At 37.6% G+C, this 14821-nt stretch overlaps 1 protein-coding gene across 1 annotated transcript in view; it reads right to left on the bottom strand.

Annotated features, from left to right (window-relative positions):
• The window catches only part of ARFGEF1 (ADP ribosylation factor guanine nucleotide exchange factor 1), a 126863-nt gene that overhangs the window by 64655 nt on the left and 47387 nt on the right, over positions 1-14821 (bottom strand). The window contains exons 9-13 of the mRNA XM_049781796.1: positions 14489-14622; positions 7704-7938; positions 5580-5679; positions 5343-5482; positions 5145-5253 (exon numbers count right to left, since the gene is read on the bottom strand). Coding sequence (XP_049637753.1) covers positions 5145-5253; positions 5343-5482; positions 5580-5679; positions 7704-7938; positions 14489-14622 — 718 coding nt within the window. The remainder of the gene's footprint in view (positions 1-5144; positions 5254-5342; positions 5483-5579; positions 5680-7703; positions 7939-14488; positions 14623-14821) is intronic.

Below are 14821 nucleotides of genomic sequence, written 5' to 3'. Positions count from 1 at the left end.
AATGACTAATGATATCAAGAACCTGAACTAGAGAAATACTACAGCAGGTAGGGCAGTTGCCTTTATGTGGAGAGTCCAGATTTGACCCACAGCAATCCATCCCGTAAACCTCACCAGAAGTGACCAGGTAAGCTGTGAGCACAGCAGGTTGTGGCCAAAAAAACAAATTAAAAGGAAACTGGATTAAATAACATCTAAAACTATCCTCCAAAGCATTAGTTATTTAGAGGCTGGTGAAATAGTGGAGCAGGTAAGGCAACGGGCCTCTATCCCTGATACCTTCTAGGGTTCCAAAGTACCACTGGGTCTGATCCCTGAGTGCAGAGCCATAAGAAAGCCCAGAGCACTGGTGAGTGTGGTCAAACCAAAGTAGTAGCTGTTTAAATAATAATTAAAACTCAAGAGCTCTGGTCCTTGGGGCCTGGGAGGGCTTTCCTCCCTTCCTGGGGCAGGATTTTCAGCCGGCATGGGCTGGCTCCTGGCAGACCTCCGTATGTGCCAGGGGCCACTTGGCCCGGCCTAGGGTAGGGGGGCCCGGACCTGGGTCACCCGACCCCCCTCTCCCCCTTTCCTCCGGATCTCCAGGTGGGTTTCTGGGAGGACCTGATGGGGCACCCTGGGTTTTCCCACTCCCAGGCCAGCTGCGGAGATTGGCCTAGGGTGGGTCTTGAGCTCTGGTCCTTGGGGCCTGGGAGGGCTTTCCTCCCTTCCTGGGGCAGGATTTTCAGCCGGCATGGGCTGGCTCCTGGCAGACCTCCGTATGTGCCAGGGGCCACTTGGCCCGGCCTAGGGTAGGGGGGCCCGAACCTGGGTCACCCGGCCCCCCTCTCCCCCTTTCCTCCGGATCTCCAGGTGGGTTTCTGGGAGGACCTGATGGGGCACCCTGGGTTTTCCCCACTCTCAGGCCAGCTGCGGAGATTGGCCTTGGTTGGGGCTTGAGCTCCTGAGATTGGCTTGGGGGGTGGTGTTTGATCTGTTGGGTGGCAGATAGTTGTTCAGTGATACTCAGGCTATCACTGGCAATTTCATACTAGTCTACATGATGCAAACCGCGCGGGGGCTAGTGCCCCCGCGCGAACGTATTCTCCTCCCAACCATCAGTACCCCCGATTTACCCTTCTTAACTTCAATAATACACAGTTCTAATCTCAGACCAAAGACATACAGTGGATCTAACAATCCCAGAAATATTTAGAATGACATAAATTGCACACATATATCTTTTGAATATTTTATGTATATTTTCTTTAACGGCTGTAACTCTCTCTATATTCTTCTACCATGGTGTTTCTATCCACTTTTCATCTTTTCTTTTCTTTGTAAGCTGTTCAATAAGGATTGTTGGTGGAACTGTCCCTCAGTTTAATGCCTATGATTGAACTATGTCATGGAAATTGCTGGTCTTGTTCCTATTGCCTCCAGATGCACCAATAACGCTTCATGGCATTGATCCTTCTTTGCATAGACACATTAAAATAGGAAAACACTATACCTACAGATAAGTTCTTATCTAATAAATCTCAGTACAATGTACCTTACACCCTGAACATTGATATAATGCCCTGGCACAAGCCTCAGAAGAATGGGCATCCTCCATTCATGCCAGAACCAGGCAAGCTATCTACGAAACATCCAAGGTCTTTTATAGCAACAGCTGGAAGCAGTCCTCTACCAGGAAAGACACTACCAAGGGTCTGACATCGACCTCCTAAAAAGAGACTTCCGTTTACACTGAGAAGAAGAGGAAGCAGTCCTCTACCAGGAAAGACACTACCAAGGGTCTGACATCGACCTCCTAAAAAGAGACTTCCGTTTACACTGAGAAGAAGAGGAAGCAGTCCTCTACCAGGAAAGACACTACCAAGGGTCTGACATCGACCTCCTAAAAAGAGACTTCCGTTTACACTGAGAAGACTTGACAACAACAATGACCTGCTCCTCAGGACATGGTTCTCTCTAGTGCCCCTTAAGTGTGAGGTGAAACGAGAGGATGCTCTGCACCATCCTGACTGCAATATGGGATATGCAGACTCCAGGACCTTTAATACAGAAACATGATACCAACAACAGAGACTATGTGAGGAATGAAGGTGTATTGCCACTACAGACGATGACTTGAATTGGACAAACTAGTTTGCCTGGAGCCTAGAGTCAGTCCTGTGCCGGGAAACGTCAGGGGTAGGGTCTCCTTGTATTTAGACCATGATTTATTTTTCCATGTCCCTTATATTTTGGTGGGCCTATGCAAACAAATGCCACTCTAACACCATTTTTTACTATTTTCCCTTGACTCCAATCCTTAAGAAAAACAACCCACTAAAACTTTTGAGGTTAACTTAAACTAGTAAGCATGTGCATGGAACTAGATAAATGTACTTTGCCCTCAATGTTTAAGGAGTTACATAAGTCTAATCTCTTTGGATTATATTGTGTGCTGCTAAGAAATAGTATGTAATACAACTGGGAATTTGAGGGACAAATTAATTGTATTGTACATGGGTTCAGTTTTGTTTTTCTTAATTTTCTTTGGTTGAAAGATCAAGGCTGGGATATCATCGTTGGGACTACCGAGAATTCTGCTTATGGGTGATTGGGCTTCCACTGTAACTTTACCATGTCCTCTTTCTTTGCATCTTTGTTGTCATAAAAAAAAAAAAAAAAAAAAAATTAAAACTCAAAATGTCAACTTAAATCCTCTCCCTTCCGGTTAGGTCCCTGCAGCCTCCACACCTGAAATATCCATTTAAGGGCCTATACCACATCTCCTGAATCTCCACTTGCTGCCCTCCCCTCCCCAGTGACAATTATCTCCAGATACCATCCATCCTACTTTAAATGGGAGACAGATCACCTCCCTTCTGACAGATTCCAGTATCCTCCACAGGTCTACTCAGCCAAATGCTCACTACCTTACAGTAATACTTCTTGGTACTGTGTGAAAAAAAAGAGCAAAGTAAAAGAGAAGTAAAATCTGGCCTTAGAGTTTCCCAGTGTCTAACTACAAAGACTTATCCTCAGCACAGCAGGAATAATAGAGAAGACAAGAGCTATTTAAGAGTAACAGAGAAGGCAAGAGCAACATCAATTGGGTCTGTAAAACTTCAGAAAATGGCTTTAAGTGACACCCTAGTGATTTAAAGAGCACAAAGAAACCATGGCACAGGTAGTCTACAAAGCACAAGAAAGGAGTCAAATTAAAAAAAAAATTACAAGCAGAAATGAAGTATACAATAAGTGATATTAAAAACTCAACAGAAGCTGGGCCTAAGCGATAGCGCAGTGGTAGGGTGTCTGCCTTGCATGCTGCTAACCCAGGACAGATCTTGGTTTTATCCCAGACATCCAATATGGTCCCCCAAGCCAAGAGCAATTTCTGAGCAAATAGCCAGATGTAACCCCTGAGCACCACCGGGTGTGGCTCCAAACCCAAACAAACAATTAAACAAAAAGAAAAAACAAAAACTCAATAGAGGCTCAGATCATCTCAGAATAACACCTGAGAAAAAGATGGAAGAGCTCTAAGATGTGATGGAAGAAACTACCAGAAAACAACAGAATATGGAAAAAAGTATGAAAAAGTATAAAAAAAAGTATGAACAACATACCTGAGAACTAAGGGCTGAACTCAAGAGGAACAAGACAATTGTCACCAGTCCTTGAGATCCAGGAAAGAGAGATTATGAGTCCAGAGTGATAGCACAGCAATAGGGTGTTTGCCTTGTACTCAGCCAACCCTGGACAAACCCCGGTTTGATTCCCAGCAACTGCCAGGAGCAATTTCTGAGTGTAGAACTAGGAGTAATCCCTGAGCACCTCCAGGTGTGACCCAAAAACCAAAAACCAAATAAATAAAATTATTTTTTTAAAAAAAGGAATGAGAATTTATGAAGGAACAATAGTTAAAAAATATCAGTTAAAAATTCTGAGAGTTGAGGAATACAGGCAATAAATACAAGAAGCCCAATGGGTCCTAGTGAAAATAGATTCAACTAGGAAAACTTCAAGATACATTGTGCTTATAATGACAAAAACTAACATCCTTAGCCCCAGAGAATAGCAAGAAGAAAAGAAAATAGAGGAGGAGAAACACAAATATGAAAAGATGGGGGCCCATGGCCAAGCAATCTGAGGGGCATTGGTAGAGAAAAAAAAAAAAAAGAAAGACTAAATATCAAAGCCAAAATCAACAATGAAATCAAGAGATCCAAACTGGCAGGCTGAGGGACAAAGAGTGGTGGTTGAGATTGGAACATTGGCCCTGATTCACTGTATATCTAAAACTCAACTATGAAGGACTTTGTAGATCACAATGGATTCAATAAAATAAAAAAAAAAGATAAAAATCAAAGACAGACTATTCAAAGTAGCAAGAGCAACAAAAGAAAGGAATATAAATATGCCTGTAAGATTCACAGCAAATCTATCAAATGAGTCTCAAAAGGCAAAATAGAGGGATATAGTACAAAAACTTAATGAAATAGAATACCTCACTTATAATACTCTATCCAGCTAGTCATTCAGAGTTGAAGAAAAGATACAGAACTTAATAAACAGGCAACGTTTAGTGAATTCATAATCTTTGCAAGATTAATAATAATAATTTGTAAAAAGTATTAAACAAGTTTCTTTCTTTAAAGGACCAGAGAGTATATTCAACCAAAATAGACTTCTCCAAAACAAAATAGAATTTTTTTTCCAAAATGACCCATTTCTTGGCATCTATCTCCCAAAAACAAAAACATCAGAAAGAATATATGCACACCTATGTTCATCTTTGAACTTAGTACAATAGCAAGACAACCTAAAAAGCCCAACTACAGATGAATAAATCAAGAAGTTGTGATATATATTTAAAAGTATAGTTTAAAACATATAAATATATATTTATTCTTAAAATTTATATATACTTTTTTCAAGTATAAACTCACTTTATACTTATAAATATATAATATATTATAAATAATATAATTGTTCTAAGAAAAAAAATTATGCAATTTGTAGAAATATGGATGAAACTTGAAGATATGTTGCAGACCTGATGCTGGAAAGATATATGCATAAAAAGTGTAAGTGACAGTATTATTTAAATCCTGATGTTTCAATAAAAATGCTTTTTATTTTGTTTTTTAAAAATGTCATCTCACCAAGAGTTGTCTGAGAGTTAGGATTCACATACTGATCCTTGCTCCATTCAACCATACATTTCAAAATGGACACTAAACATTCCAATCCTTTTTTCCGTAGGCTCAATTCCTACAAAACAATTCAAGAAAAAAATTAAAAAAAATACTAGGCAGATACTTGACAAAATTTACACTTAAGAATGTGTTTAATGTTCTTACCTGAACATTACTCATACCCAATTCTTGACTACCCCGTCCTTGGGCAATTTTTGAAAGATCATTCACTAGTCTTTCAAATATATTTGCTGCATTTAAGTCACAATCATAATTTACATAAATATCTACAACACTCTGAGCATCTGCAAAAAAGTGATATATTGGTTTTAGCAAAAAGTATGTAGGACAGAAATATATTTGATCTTTTACATATGTCATACTAAGAAATAAATATTATACCTGCACAAATCCTTGTCAATGTCTGTATAACCATCCATTTATGGTCAAATGAACTGGTAGAAGTTTCCAAAATATATAAGAAAATTTCCTTAAAGAACACCTATAATCAAAAGAAAATTATCTGCTTAAAATACTATTTATAAATCATTCATATGTGATCACTTTTTAAATATTCTAAAGATATAAAAATAAAATTAGGATCCAGTTTCTGCCAAAATTCAACTTCTCTAAAGTTTCATTTCTGAAACATCAGGGTTGAAATTACTTGTATGGGTGACAACCTAGCCCATGCCACGGTAGTTCTTCTATATACTATTAGATTTTATTTAGTGTCATAATGCTGCTACAAATGAAATATCTAAAAATCTCGTAGTTCCTTTTAGTATCAACTGAACATATTTATAAAACTAATACAACTTACACTTTTTACTCTCTAAAGAAAATAAATACTATCAGTTATATATTTGATAATAGCACTATGCAAACAAACCTATTTCTTTTCCATTTTCCTTTGGTTTTTGGGCCATACCTGTGGGCACTCAGGGATGACTCCTGGCTCTGTGTTCAGAAATTGCTCAGAAAACCATATGGGATGCTAGTGATCAAACCCAGGTCCATTCTGAGTCTATAGCATTCAAGGCAAATGCCCTACCACTGTGCTATCACTCCAGCCCCTATTTCTAACTTAAATATAATTAACTATATATTAGTATATATTTTATATATTATATATAACTAAAATATAATTTAACTATAATCTACATTTTATAATGCAACAGTAGTCATCTATACTGTGTGAACATTACAACTATTTTTCACACCACTTCTTTATCAAATAATGTGATGCATAAAGGAGTCAAACAAGCTAATAAAATAATTCTAATTCAATAATTTTCAGATTCAAACTTGATATGAAAAAACATTGTGACTTTAGAAGAGAAGATAACTAAAAAGAAAGTAAAAACCATAAATCATATTTGTGCAACATATGTTAGGAATTTAAAGAAGCTATTGGTAACATGAAAGCAAAAAAAAAAAAGTATTTCTATAATATATATTGCTACATTACACCTTACTTTACCCAAAAAAAGATCATTCCTGGCTTCTTTGTATGTTTGTTTACAACTTGGTTTCACCCAAAACAAAGGTTGTCTAATATAAAAACCTGGGCGGGACAGGCTCAGGATAGCCTGAGTTATCTGCCCTTTCTATATACTTACTGCCCCTCCTGGGGGTGGTCTCTGTACTCAATAAAAACAGTTCTGGCAGGCATCTTGTAAGACTGCCAGACTATACATGTTTCTCACTCTCAGTCTGGATTGGATTATTCCACGCACGACCCTGCTTTAAACTCATTCACCTGGGCTAGTAGATACAGCATGTCCAGTAATTTTACAATATACTATCTCCATCAACTCATTTTAATAAATGACCAGTTGAAAGCAACAATCATTAAATCAGTACATGGACATAAAGTACTATTTTAAAATAGTCAATTATTTTCAAAGTGGAAATAACAGATAATTCTAAATTACTTCAAGAGATGTAAAAAATTTGAATTAAGCATGATATATACATATTTAGTTATAAATTTTCCTAATTCAGTTTTGATGTATATTTTGACACATTTTAGAATTATCTGTTATCCTAATTTCTAAAGATTTTTGGAGAACACTTATGAGTACAGTATACAAATACAAAAAGAATACAAGCATAAATTAAATTTTCCAATGTCTTAAAATATAACTCCAATACCTTCAGCACAGAAGTGCCTAAACTTGTACATAATGTATATATTTACAATTCAAAAGACAGCATAAACTTAAATCTTTCAAGACTAAGCATATTCACTATTACATACTTCAGATATATCTGAAAGTTAGGGTAAAAAGAAATTAATCAATGCCAGCTAAAATCAATAACTGGCATAAATTCCTAGAAACCATGGGATATTTCTTAATTTGACTTTATAGCTTTTGAACTTAACTGGTATTCAGCAGGTACATGTTTGTTCAATGATTAATAATATACAAAAACTATTTCAAATATTAAAGATGTTGCTTGCAGAGTAATCTGATTTAATATCAAACAAAATATTTAACAATGAGCAAATGCAGAACATACCTCAATCTGCATCTTCAGATGTGTCTTGAAATTTGACAATAAAGTAAGAAATATGGAAAGGGAAAGCTCAAAAACCTCTGGAACAGATGAGACTCCATTTTTTGACAGTGCAACACATAGATACTGCTTAATAGCATTAATAAACATCTCATTTGTCCTGAAAACAGGTCCTGCATTCTGCAGAATGGATAGAAGTAACTGCAATGAAAGAATCTTGGATCGTAACTCATGAGACCTAAAATATGAAAAAGAGGGCACAGTATGTGTACAAGTTTAGCATTACAGTATTAATAGGTTATTTCCTGGTAAATAATTTCACAAACATAAATGGAGAGACAAAAACTCTAAAATTATAAAACAGAACAAAAAGAAAACAAAAAAATCTACAGTGAAAGAAACTATTGAGGTTCTCTTGTGCCACAAAATTCCAAACTTTTTTTTTTTTTGGTTTTTTTGGGCCACATCTGTTTGACGCTCAGGGATTACTCCTGGCTATGCGCTCAGAAATCGCTCCTGGCTTGGGGGGACCATATGGGATGCCGGGGGATCGAACCATGGTCCGTCCTACGCTAGCGCTTGCAAGACAGACACTTATCTCTAGTGCCACCTTCCCGGCCCCGAAATTCCACAAACTTTTAAAATGGAAAAGCAATCATTCACATGCATCAACTTCCTTTTCCTTTAGGCAAGGAAAAAGATTTTAAAGATTTAGGCCTTGTACCTTTCTTTGGCAATTTTTGTCTTACCTTTAAAAACTGGTATGAAGTATTACATATTTAGTAACTAATGATTTTAATAAAGTGAAACTTTAGCTGCAAGCTAAATAACATTACTTCAAGCTTTCTTTTTCAGTAACCACATTCTAAGATTTTTTCCCCTTCTGCAGCAGTTTTTAGGATACGTTATCTCCTGATAATACACTTACCTATACTAAATATTTTTATACTGAAAAGGTGTAATTTTTAGCTTAATTCCTTCGGAGGTTTCTCAAGAAGTACCCAAGAGGTTGAAATGTTCAATGGTAGGGTCCAAGGATAGAGAGATGCTTGGGCTCTGCAGTGCTGGTTCTAAGGGCCTTTTTTATATTGTTGTGGGGCATCCAGAGCTACATATACCAGTGGTACTTGGGGATGGGTGGGAGAGGGTGGAAGGTTGGTATGTATTGTGTGTATGTGAAGCTGGAGTTTGAACTTGGATCCTGACACAAGCAAAACATGGGCTCTTGACCAATGAACCATCTCCTTGACCAACTGAACCTTTTTTTTTTTTTTTTTTTTTTTGGCATGGGCCACACCTGTCAGTCCTTAGTTAAGAGCTTATCCCTGATTTTACTACACTAAAGGGTAGTCCTGGCAGGATCAGGGACCATCACATGAAGTACAGGAGACTAGACCCAGGTCAGCCTCATGCAAGGCAACTGCTTTAACCACAGTCTTATCTCTCCATTACCCTCCTTGGCTTAAATATTTCACCCTCTGATGAATATATTGTACCATATTTTGGATAAGTATCTAGCACTTCAGTGATCAGGTTTTAGAACTTTCTTTCACTGAAACAGAACTCTTCATGAAACCAAGCAATGAAGATCTTGATCCCAGACCCTAGCAAATCTTCAAATGCAAGACAGCCTCAAATGTTCTGGCAGCTGATCCTTTATTTTTCCTAATTGCTATATACAGTCACATTTAAAAAAATTAAAATATATTAAATTTTATTGCTCCTGAGTTCCACCTTAAAAAATTATGGCTGAGTCGAGATAAGTTAAGCAGTTAAGGCTCTTGCCTTATGATGATCCCCAGATTCAATCGTTGGGGTATTTTCCAGGGATCATATGGTTCCCCCTATGTTTAAAGTGGGTCTTTTGCCCAAATTCCTACACTACTAAAATTATGGTTCTGTCAGGTAATTCAAGCGTAGACTACAAGGGACATTTGGTTTCATGGAAGTGGCTATCACAAAAGGTATTATTAGTGTCTTAAAGTTAAAATCAACATCAGTACTCAATAGTACAATAATGTTAATGTTTTTACTAATTTTTAGAGAAAAGTTATGGTCATGATTTATATGGTAGAATTAAATTCTTTTTTTTTTTGGTTTTTGAGTCACACCTGGCAGCGCTCAGGGGTCACTCCTGGCTCCTCAGAAATCGCTCCTGTAGGCTCGGGGGGTGGGGGTGGGGGATATGGGATGCTGGGATTCGAATAACTGTCCATCCTGAATTGGCTGCTTGCAAGGCAAACACCCTAACTGTTGTGCTATCTCTCCAGCCAGAATTAAATTATATAACCTATGCCAAGTAAAACTGAAAACATAAACACATATTTCTATGTTTAAAGAATTATAAACATGTAAACTAAAAAATTTGCATAATTTTAAAAACTAGTCATACTTTCAAAATAGGTATTTCTCTAAAACTATGCATTGTAAACAGAAAGATTACCCAAAAAAAGATAAATCAAGTTAAAAACATCACGAGAAAAAGAAATAGTTTATTATTTTTCTCTTTTGCTCAATTCCCATAGTTATTGAAACAGCTTATAAAATTTTTTGTATTAAATACATTCCTATTAAGTACATATATATTAGGTATGCTTGTATTAAATATGTTCTTGAATAAGAGTTTAGTGTTATGTATAATTTTCTTTGCACCTGCAAAATATCAATCAAATGCTTGGTACAGAATATGTCCTCAAATAAAGGATTTATGAGGCCGAAGGACAGCAAGGAGTAGGGCATTTGTCTTACTCATAGCTGATCCAGGACGGACAATAGTTCGAATCCTGCATGTCAGGGTCTCAAACTCAATTTACCTGGAGGCCGCAGGAGGCAAAGTTGGGGTGAGACAGGGCCGCATAAGGGATTTCACAAAAAAAAAAAAAAAAAATAGTCCTCAAACGATCACTCAACTCAGAAACAGCATACCCATCCTTCTCCATGAAGGTGTTCACTTCTTCTCTCAACTCAAAAAATCTTTTCAGGACATTTCCCCTGCTGAGCCAACGTACCTTGGTGAAATAGAACACATCTCCATATTCTGACTCCATTTCCTCTAAACAAGCATGGAACCTCCTGTGCTTTAAGCCCCTGGATATGATTTGGTTGATGCATTTCACAACAACAGACATCACATTGTCACATGGCAGTCATTTACTGCAAAGGGCCTGCTGATGGATAATGCAGTGAAGAGCAATGGCCTTCTCTACACCCTCCTCTTCAAGTTTTTTTTGAATAAGTGCCACCAGTCCATTTTTCCTCCCTGTCATCAATGGCACTCCATCGGTTATTATTCCAACAAACCTCTTCCATGGCAAACCTCATTCTCAATGGCATCACACAGATGCCAAAATATCTCATTAGCGGTGGTCTGGCCATGCACTGAAATTATTGTGAGCAACTCCTCTGTCAATTCAAAATTGCAATCAACACCACAGACATAAATTGTGAGCTGCGCAGTGTCTGTTATATCTGTGCCCTTGTCAAGAGCAACTGAGTATGCATCAAAACATTTGGCTTTCTCAAACAGTTGATGATAAATGCCACTTGACATGTCAGAAATGCGCTCTGCCAGTGTTGGCAGAAAGGCTGATTTTGCTAAACTGACCTTTCTTTTCCGGACAGATAATACTTGCAGCCTGTAACATAAATTTTTTAACACACTCTCCTTCTGTGAATGGTTTTCCTGCCTTAGCAATCATCTCACTAACCATGTAACTAGCTTCGACTGATGCAACATTCTCTTTGATTGCTTTTTTGAAGAAATCTTGTTGCCTCATTAGACATGCTTTAAGACTGGAAACCCGCTTGGCTCTCTCTTTTCCTTGATATTTTGCACATTCCTCAGCATGTTTAGTTGAATAATGGCGTTTCAAGTTGTATTCCTTGTGCACTCAACTTTCTCTGAGCAAATAAGGGGATGCCCCTGTGCTCAACAAAGAAATACTGCGTCTCCCACTTTTCCTGAAATTAACTGTGCTCGTCATCAATCTTTCTCTTCACTGCAGGCTTTGATGAAGTCATGATGAAGGTATGACAAAATCTAATTCTGTAATAAACTTCTCTCCCTTAGGCCTTCGATAATGCAAGGGACAGCGGGCAGAAGCAGCAGAAATGACGTCTGCGCTAGGCGCAAAGTATTCTTGAGTATTCGCTTACGGGATATTCACAATAAAAAATCGCATTAGTAAAAAAAAAAAAAATCACAAAAAATCGCATTAAACATTTGCATACCCCGAACGGAACTGCTCGGGGCATATGAATGTTTAATGCGGTGTTTTTCTTACTAATGTGATTTTTATTGCGATTATTCGGTAAGCGAATAATCGCGAATACTGCGATATTTAAAGGCCGGCTGCGGGCTACAAAATGTTGTACGGAGGGCCGGCAATGGCCAGCGGGCCGCGAGTTCGAGACTCCTGCTGTATGGTCTTCCATGCCTGCCAGGAGTAACCCGAGCATCACTGAGTATGACCAAAAACCCAAAACAAAACAAAAAAAAAAGGATTCATGCAGTTATCTAAACATAAATACCCATCATGTACTGGCATTAATTTAAAAATAACCAAATAACTGTCCTATCACAAAAGCTCACTGACTTTTGAACAACAACAAAAATTAACAAAAACATTTAAAATAAAACATACTCTTTAAGAAAAAGATTAATTGTCTAGGGGTAGAAATTTCAGTCTCTAGTACGTAATTCTAAAATTCTTGACACTAAAATCAAGAAGCTCTTTTTATGTTCAAACAAAATTTCCCATTTGGTTAAGTCTCTTAAGTAGAATAAAAACTAATTTATTCTTCATAATATTCTATATTATATTAATATGTGATATATAATATCAGCATAGTATTACCATTACACTAATACTATAAAATTAAGAATTGTAACTCTCAAGAGCCAGAAAGTGTAGGGCTTATGACACTTGCCTTGCATTCAATAAACCAGTTTTGATCCCAACACTGCAAAGAATTTGATCTCCAGCACTATGACACCACTACCACCACAGTAGTGTGCCAGGTATTCATCTCTGTCCCTACATCATGCTGGTTCACCCCACTCATATTCCTTCATATAAACCCTACCTCCTCCATAACCTCAGTTCTTTCATTGGGTACTGTTCATTTTCTTTATTTTTTATATACTATTTATGAGTGAGATCTCCCAGCAATTGGCCATCCCTAAATTACTTCACTTCACCTGACACCCTCCAATTCCAACCAACTTGTAGCAAAGGGTAAGATTTCATTTTAAAGCTGAGTATCATTATATCTATATATCAAAACTTGCTTATCTAATTATTCATCATTGGATATTTGAATTTGACTTGTGTCCATATCTTGGCTATTGCAAATAGCCCCGCAATAAATATGGATAAGCACATTTACCTTTTCAAATTAAACTGTTTCAGTGTTCCTTAGGTAGATGGCATAGGCATAGAATGGTTGGGTTACACAGGGGTTCTAGTTACAATTCTTTGAGAAGTCTTTGTACTGTTTCCCAGAGATAAAACCAACAGTGCATAAAAACCAACCCTGGTGGCTTCTGGACTTTTCTATAAGTGTCATTCTCACAAGTATGAGATATTTCATTGTTGTTTTGAAAATTTTCCCCCTAGAAATCAGTCAGGCCTGGTAGACATTTATGTTTTCTTCTCCACTTTGAGAAATTATCTATTCAGCACATCTCCCATTTTAAAATGTGGAACTTTTGGAGCTGAGTTTTGAGAAAGCTTTCTACAATTTACTAATCACTTGTTACCAGATGGATGGTTTATGACTCTTTTCTCCCATTCAGTAGTGTGTCTTTTATAACTATATTTTATTTTACAACACAAATATTTTATCTTATTTATTTATTTTTGGTTTTTATTTTGGGGGGCACACCCGGTGACGCTCAGGGGTTACTCCAGGCTGGGCATTCAGAAATCACTCCTGGCTTGGGGGACCATATGGGACGCTGGGGGGGATCAAACCACAGTCTGTCCTAGGCTAGCACCAGCAAGGCAGACAACTTACTGCTCAGTGCCACAGCTCTGGCCCCAATACAACTATTTTAGTACAATATCATCCATTTGTTTATAGATGGGTATGTTAACTCCTATTTTTTCTTAATGTGTTTTATTGAGTTGGGTCTAATCTACCAGTAGATTAGCTTTCATTACTAATGTTAAGATTTATAGTTCGGGAGCTTCAGTGATAATGCAGAGGGAAAGGCACCTGAAGTGCACACAGTCAACCTGGGTTTAATACCCAGAAACCTCTTATTGTCCCCCAAGCTTAGCAGGAGTGGTTCCTGAGCAAAGCCAGGAGTAAATCCCTGAGCACCACCTAGTGTTGTCCTCCTCAAAAAATGAAGAAAAAGAGGACAGAGCAGTAGCACAGCAGTAGGGCGCTGGCTTGCATGCAGCCTATCCAGGATGGACAGTGGTTTGAATCCAGTGTCCCATATGGTCCCCCAAGCCAGGAGCAATTTCTGAGCTCATAGCTAGGGGTAAACCCTTGAGCGTCACCAGGTGTGGCCCAACCTCCCACCCCCCAAAAAAGAAGAAAAGACTTATTTTTCTTAGGTTTTACCACCTTTAACTGATAGTATTCAGAAGCAAGACAGAAGTGCTACAGTAGCTACAAAGTTGCTTCTAACATTGAATTCATTTGATCATCTGTTATCAAGCACCTGCTACACATACCAAGAGCAGTTATTTAATGCTTTTTGTAAGCTTTAAAAAATATATAATCTTACAGTAAATTTCAAACTTGAAAAAATTATTTGCAGTCTAATAACTTACTTCGGATCCGGTGGACCATCTGACAGTGGTTTCATTGACAGTTTACACAATGACCTGAATACTAGAAAGGCATCCTTTTGTAAAATGTGGGAAAACTTAGCACCAGGTGAAGGTCCTGAAGAATTTCCAGATTCCTAAATGAATTAATGTACCATGTAAATAGAGTAACATATAAACATTTTATCCTTTCATAAATTATATTCAATTCTACTAGAAAAGTAAATGAGTTTGTTCACTGCTTTCTATGTAATATGACATGATCTTCCATCCCTAACACCTACTTAGCACTTTTTTCACCGAACATTCCTAAAATTTACCCAATTCAAATGATTA

The sequence above is a fragment of the Suncus etruscus genome, chromosome 10, assembly GCF_024139225.1.
Source record: "Suncus etruscus isolate mSunEtr1 chromosome 10, mSunEtr1.pri.cur, whole genome shotgun sequence".
In the NCBI taxonomy this organism is placed as follows: domain Eukaryota; kingdom Metazoa; phylum Chordata; class Mammalia; order Eulipotyphla; family Soricidae; genus Suncus; species Suncus etruscus.
Note: the sequence above shows the minus strand (reverse complement) of the source record. Positions and strands in the feature narration are given on the sequence as shown.